Genomic DNA, 7,429 nt, shown 5'->3' on the forward strand with positions numbered 1-7,429 from the left:
GTTGGAATACAAACATACGCATTTTTTTTATTTTTAAAGTGTTGAATTATTTCTCTGTAATGGTTATTGATCACTTATTTTAACTTTGAACTATTTCCCTTTATTGAACTATTGAATTTTTGAATTCTTTGAACTATTGAAATTAGGGGTGAGCATGGTGTGGTTCGGTGCGGTTTTTAGTCAAAACCGAACCGAAAACCGCAACTTCTGTTTTTTGAAGTTTAGAAACCGCACCGTTTGGTTTTTATGCGGTTTCTAGTACTCTTAATATTAAAATGTTAAAAAAATACTCCAACATTATTTGTTCTTGTAAATATCATTATATGTATGCTTAAAAATATACAATCATTCTTTGATAAGATAAATATTTATATTTATATAAATTTTAATTGTCATAAGTTCTTCGTTCTTACAAATATCAACACTTTATATATATATATATATATATATATATATATATATATATATATATATATATATATATATATATATATATATATATATATATATATATATATATATATATATATTCGGTGCGGTTCGGTTTTTTACGATTTTTGCAAAACTAGAAACCGCACTGCACCGAATATTTTCAGTTTTTACAAAACTAAAAACCGCACCATAGGTTTTCATTTTGGTTTCGGTTTTTCGGTTTTTTGGATTTGCGGTTCGGTTTTTGCTCACCATAATTGAAATTATTGATCTTGAAATATTTCGAAACTATTTTCGGGGTTTGACTTCGAGTTGAACCATTGACTTTTTGAATTCTTGAACTATTGAAATTATTCATTTTGAAATATTTTTAAACTATTTTCAGGGGTTTGACTTCGAGTTTGGATGATTGCTTATGGGATAGAATTTTTCAGTTGACTTATCAAAGAAAAGAGAAATGATCTTCTTCAACAAGATCAAACAAATAAAGAATTCTAAAAAAAAAAAAGAACAATCCATTGCCAAATGGATTATTTGGCAATGAAAAACTGCATGACCCAATCCACATGGCAAGCTAACATTTGTACACCATTTTTCTTTTATATCCAAATAAACTTCATAAAAAATAAGCCTCGAATGATGAAAGAATAAGCAAAATTCCCTTACTAGTTTCTAGAGTACCAAAAAAAATAGTAATTAATGTCGTTATGTATTCCTACCGATTATATTTAAGTATCTTGTCAAATTAAGTGTGTATTCAAAACATCTAAATTTACAAAAGCCAAATATAACTAGTTTGAAAATTATGTAACTAGCAAATTTGATGATGAAAACAATGAGAAACAACAATGGGGCAAAAAACTCGGATTCAATCCACATCTTGGGTAGATCCTAATCCTATTTGCTTATTTTAACTACTTATTGAAGTTGTTTGCCAAATATATCATAGATACCCTAAATATGATTCGAACACCAAATGTTTAAGCTCGAAATTTGAGCTGAATAGTTTTAAAAAAATGTAACTTAATAGTTTTTTATCTACTCAAACATTTTTTATAAGTTTTTTATCTACTCAAGTTTCATTTCTGTTCCATTTAAACAAATGTATCAACAAAAAAAAAAAAAAAAAAAAAAAAGTACATTTCGCTAGCTTTGAAATTTCCTTTAAACATATCTAAACAAAAATACAAACAAACAACACATGAAATTTCATTCAAATGTCCCACCTCTTCTTCACACGAAACATCAATGCTGATGACTTCACATCATCTTGTGGCACTTGCAGCATCATCTGCACCTTCATCTTCATTGGTGCTGTTTTTGCTTTCCCATCTTCATCACCAACCTACAAACATTATCACAATAATTAATTAAAAAATAAATAAATAAAAAGATAATGATGAATTAAATTAAGTATTTTTGCTTACCCACAAAGATGCCCAACCTAATCGCACTTCTGAGTCATAACCAGCTTTGACTTTATACTCCTTTCCAACCGTGTGTTTATAAACAGCACTCCAGTAATTCGTATCAAAGTTATATAAGTAGCTGAAAATATATACAAATCTTTAAAAACTAACAACTTAACAAGTAAATCTTTTTTTTTTTTGTAAAATTAAGTATTTTTTGGCTCACCTTAACTTATCAGAAGGAGTAAAACGACGCTTGAAGGAGAAGGATAATGCATTTGAAGGGAGAGAAATGCTTGGGATGAATGTTGTTTCTTCATCCTATAATAAAAGAACTCATAAAATTATCAACTTGATTTTGTGTATCATTAGGGTTAAGAAAAGATGAAAAAACAAGATGAACACCTTGTAGGAGTATCTGAGATTCAAATTATCATCTCCATATTGAGCATTGCAGATGCCATTAAGAACTTGACCTTTGAAAATTCCACTAACTGACAACTTTGGAGCTGCATCCTCCTCTTCATGATCCTCGTTCTCTTCTAATGACACTTCACCATAGGGAAATCTTAAAGTTGCTTTTGGCTGAACATAAAGAAAGTAAAAGAAGATCAGTAGAATGATGCAAAAGGGGGGGAATTTAGGGTTGAAATTTCAAACAGAGATCTATAAGATCAACAACCTAGGGTTTGCTGGATAAAAGTAGGGCATGATGGATACACACTCACCAAACCAGCAGATGGAAGAGGAGAAGTCAATTGGAGTGTGTAAGAAGGAGCAAGATCAGCAACCATTGTCATTTGTCCTACTTGCGCCTGAATCAGTACATAACATTAACAATCGCTTGAAGATGACATATACAAAAGGGGGAAATGAAATCAACATATCAGATATGTATTTAGGGAAGAATAAGTGAATAACTGAATAAGATCTTGAATGATAAGATTTAGGGACGAAGGAAGTACCTTAACATCGTGAACAGCAGTGAGCTGTAAACCAGGCGCAATCTCGAGAGAGCTGTTGAGAAGAGCATTGTGTTCTTCGAGGTCGTACTGACAGGTTAGGTGTTTAGTGGTGAAGGTTAACTGAGGGTTAGAGACATGTCCTTTGTTGTTGTTTTGGAAGCAGAGTTTGAATTTGGCAAGATTGTCGAACAGCTTGCAGGATAGCTTGTTGAAGAAAAGAGATGTGTCGCTATCGAATTCGGTTGTGAATCTGATTGGTGGTCGCTGCAAGAACCGGTGGGAAGCGGAGGTTTGTGGTTGAAGAGAATCGGTGGCGGAAGGCGGTGATACTGATTCCACCATCTCCGTTATCCGATTGTTTTGCCGGCGTACTTGGAATTGACGCTGGTTATATGTTATCACTTCAAAGGGTGGAAGAGAAAAATCGACTTAACAAAATATGTGTATATTATAATTTTGTTTTTATTTTGTTTTATTTAACTAAAGTCATATTTTATGGTTGAATTTGGAATCACTTTTTTATTTTTATCATATGTGTTTAAATGGATCTTAAAAAGTTTGAAAGAAAATACGTTTAATTTAAATAGATACCTAATGAAAAGGCATATCTTCTTTTAATGAAAGTGTCTAATAATATAACGATGATCTTGAATAGGGGTGTAAACGAACCGAGCCGAGCTCGAGCCTGACCAAGCTCGAGTTCGGCTCGTTTAATTTGAGGAAGCTCGAGCTCGGCTCGTTTAATTTGAAGAAGCTCGAGCTCGAGCTCGAGCTCGATTCGAGCCTTAAAATGAAGCTTTAGTTCGGCTCATGAACAATTTAGTGGGCTCGCGAGCCTAATCGAGCCTAAACGAGCATCTATATATATATATATATATATATATATATATATATATATATATATATATATATATATATATATAAAGAGAGAGAGAGAGAGAGAGAGAGATCTGCGTGGATATAAAGAACGCCTGTGTTTTCGGGCTTGCCATTTTTAGCAATGTAATAGTCTAGGTTAACCTCTGTAACCCGTTTTGAAATAATATGATTGTATTATTTAAGTATTGTGTGTTTTGTGCTTAATTGCTTAATTATGTGGTTTGATTAATTAAGAATAAAAATAAGCGTCAAAATTAAAGTGTAAAATAAACTTAATATCTTTGAATAATGTTGTAGTAGTTGAAACGAGGTTTCCGAATATATATAGAACGCCCAAATCTGACTTCGTATGAGGAAGTTATGATTTATCGAAGTTTCGGCTTAGCGATGTGCAGCCCGAAATACTCGATTTGAGATCGAGCGGTTTTTAGCCGAAACAATCTAAATGAGAATCGAAGATCTCGTTGTTAGTAGCGAAACGATGAAAAGATAGACGAGAACGAACGTCGGACGAAGAAGTTATGATTTTATAACGAAGTTTTCCTGTCCGAGCCTCCTAAAAATAATTAATAAAAATAAAAGTCAAAATGAGCCGACGGAGTCTAAACGAAAGTTGTAGAGCGTAGTCTCACCTTCGCGTGGATATAAAGAACGTCGAAAACGGAGTTTGTATGAAAGAGATATGAATTTTTGAAGTTTAATAAATATTTAATATTTATTTTTATTTATCCTCCGATATTATCCGAAGAAGGGTTAGGCGGTCTATCCGAAGTACGCGCCGCGTACTGCTGTACGCCCCGCGTACAGCGAAGGGCACTCGAGTATTCCGAAGTCGTATGCAATGACGTATGAGGGCTGATGACGTAAGCGCTGACGACCCCCGAGGCATACGCCCCGCGTACGTGCGAGGGTCCAGCACTATAAAAGGGGATCCGAAGGCAGCTTATTTCTCATTCAAAAATTCTTCCTTCTCTCTAGTCCTTTGCCTCGTTTTGCGTGCCGATTGTACCCCGAAGCCCCGGTATTATTCCCGAGCCCCGAAGCGAGATCTGAAGCCCCGAGAATCCCGAAGAGCGTTATTCCCGAGCCAAAGCCCTGCCCGCGAGGAGCCCGGTTTTTGTGAAGATCTTCCAGATCTACGGAGAGACGCTGCTTCTATAAGCCGTAGTGCTGTCGGATCATCTTCTGATCAAGTGAGTGTATACTACCTTTCATAAACACGATAATAATACAAGTGTGGTTCGAGTGTATTAAATATATTGTCGTTTATAGGTGTGAGTGTGTAGTTACCTTCTTCCAACACATTATTATAAAGTATTATATATAAAATACGTGCTATGTGTATATAATTTGTTGTTATATGTGTGAATGTGTGTGTGTGCCTCATCTGTTATGTGGATTATGTGTTGATTAAAGCATGCTATACAGGTTTTCAAAACTATGTATAAAAATGTATATTTTATCTACTAATATGTTGGGTAGAACATGGGTAGATAGTTGGTGTGTAATAAACAGATGAGAGGCCTCGTTGTTGTTTGATTTAGTCATCTAGCAGAGTTTAGATGACGACCACTGGCTATTCTAGACAGTCTTGTGGAAACATTAGCAGGTTCGCCACCTGTAGGTGTTAATGAACTTGGGTGTTCATTTGTTGTACTCCATCCCCCTCATGGTTGCCTTATTTGACTTATATTGCTGAGGTACACCCGAAGCATGTGTTGTCGCCCCGATGATATATTCTAAGACTAGGTCCCTTGTGTTAGTTGTTTTAGGGACATAAAGTGAGAATAATGGGAATGGGTAATTGAGTTATTGTTGGTAGGTGAAAATTAAATATGATTATTGTGGGTTGAAAACCCTATATGCTCACCAGGCTCCCAAGCCTGACCCACTCAGTTTCTTTGTATTACAGGAAGTGGCGCGAGGGCATGAGATGGATGAACCATCAGTTGTTTTGTTTAGAAGTATGTATATGTATATATTTGTTTAATGACTTGTAATGTTATCGTTTATGCTTATTGGTCTGTATCGGAACATGACACCCCGAGTTTTGATTATATAATGAAAAATACATTTCTTTTATGAAATGCTTTGGTAAACATTGTTTTATCATGTTTTGTTTTTGGGAACAAACTTCGTAACTCTTTCAAATCATAAGGATTTACTCTGAAAATATTTTAAAAAGCATAAATGAAAAACGGTCTTTTCTGGCCGAGATTTTGGGGATGTCATAGTTGGTATCAGAGCATTAGTTTAAGCGAACTAGGAATTTGTAGGATTTCTAGACTTAAACTTAGAATGCTAAGTGGAATTTTGAGATGTGTGTCTGTTGTGTTTTAGACACAAGCACTGCTTATTTTAGGAAAGTTGCCTAAAATGCTTTATGTGTTAAATGTTATATGTTGCCATATATGATATTATTTGTTCGGATTTATGGTTTGTTGCCGACCGGATCTAGAAACCTTATGTGTGTAGGATTCTAAGCGTGCGTCTACGGTATTAGAACTAGCATGTAAACGTTTCGGTGTGATAAGGAAGATTTAAATATCTACCATGATTGAGGATCTAATTTAACCTTATTCGGTGTGTAGATCAAAATGGTGAGAACAAGAAGTGGAGTTGGAAATGCTGACGAAAACAGGAATCAACCACCAGTGATTGAACAAGTACCTGTCGTAGCAGCAGCACCTGAGCCAATAACCATGGCTGGTGTGCAAATGATGATTCAGACGATGTTGGATCGTCAGATGGATGAAACTAGACGGTTGCTTCAGCAGCATCGTGAAGAACTGTCAATTCGTGTGGAGGAGCCTGAATTAAATGAAGGGCACTCGGAAGGTGGAAACTTCAGTGGGTCTATTGGTCAAGCCAACCCACCGATAGTTAGGCAAGATAACCATGATGGAAGGAATGATGGAATGGGATGCAAGTACAAGGACTTTCTAACTTGAAAACCATCGACCTTCAATGGAAAGGAGGATCCGATTGGAGTTATGGATTGGATCTCCGAAATGGAGTTAGCCTTTATGACATGTGGCTGCAGAGGCAAGTTGCAGACTATCTATGTCGTGCGACAATTCCGAGGTGGAGCCGTTCGTTGGTGGAACACTCTAGGGAAGACGTTGAGCCCTAATGAGCCACTGCAATTGTCATGGGCAGAGTTCTTGGTGCAGTTCAAGCGCAAGTTCTGTTCGGCTCAAAATTTGTTGGAGTTGGAGAACAAGTTCCTGACATTGACGAAAGGCAGCATGTCAGTTGATGAATACACCAATAGCTTCACCGATAAGATGGAGTTTGCCTTGCGTATCGTTCCAGACGAGTTGACAAAGGTGGATCGGTATGCGAAGGGACTCCCATGGGAGTACGAGGTGCAAGTACGTCAGGCACTTACTCTAGAGCCAGCTATCTGGGCTGCCAAGTCTGTTGAGAACATGATTAAGGGGAGAACCACCGACAAGGTTGAGGTTGGTGAGAAAAGAAAGTTTGAGGGAACATCTGGTTCCGGTAAGAAAAGCAAATTTTCGAAATCTGATTCGAAAAAGTTTGGAGGAAAAGGAGGCGAAGTGAAGTGGTGTGATAAGTGTAAGAAAAAGCACTTTGGGAAATGTAGCAAGGATGTAACCTGCTACAAGTGTGGAAAGGTTGGACATTTTGCCAATGAATGTCCGAACAACAAAAGGATGTGTTTTGGTTGCAATGAAGAGGGGCATATTTTGAAAGACTGTCCGAAGAAGAAGGAGGCAG

General features: G+C 36.3%; 1 protein-coding gene across 1 annotated transcript; it reads right to left on the minus strand.

Annotated features, from left to right (window-relative positions):
* Positions 1–1,579: 1,579 nt before the first annotated feature.
* LOC111877802 (outer envelope pore protein 37, chloroplastic) lies at positions 1,580–3,248 on the minus strand. The gene is made up of 6 exons (XM_023874304.3): positions 2,807–3,248; positions 2,570–2,656; positions 2,247–2,426; positions 2,068–2,162; positions 1,860–1,980; positions 1,580–1,777 (listed from the first exon to the last, which is right to left on the minus strand). The coding sequence occupies exons 1-6, from the start codon at positions 3,146–3,148 to the stop codon at positions 1,646–1,648; spliced, it is 957 nt and encodes a 318-aa protein (XP_023730072.1). The 5' UTR covers positions 3,149–3,248; the 3' UTR covers positions 1,580–1,645.
* Positions 3,249–7,429: the final 4,181 nt, after the last annotated feature.

The sequence above is a fragment of the Lactuca sativa genome, chromosome 7, assembly GCF_002870075.4.
Source record: "Lactuca sativa cultivar Salinas chromosome 7, Lsat_Salinas_v11, whole genome shotgun sequence".
In the NCBI taxonomy this organism is placed as follows: domain Eukaryota; kingdom Viridiplantae; phylum Streptophyta; class Magnoliopsida; order Asterales; family Asteraceae; genus Lactuca; species Lactuca sativa.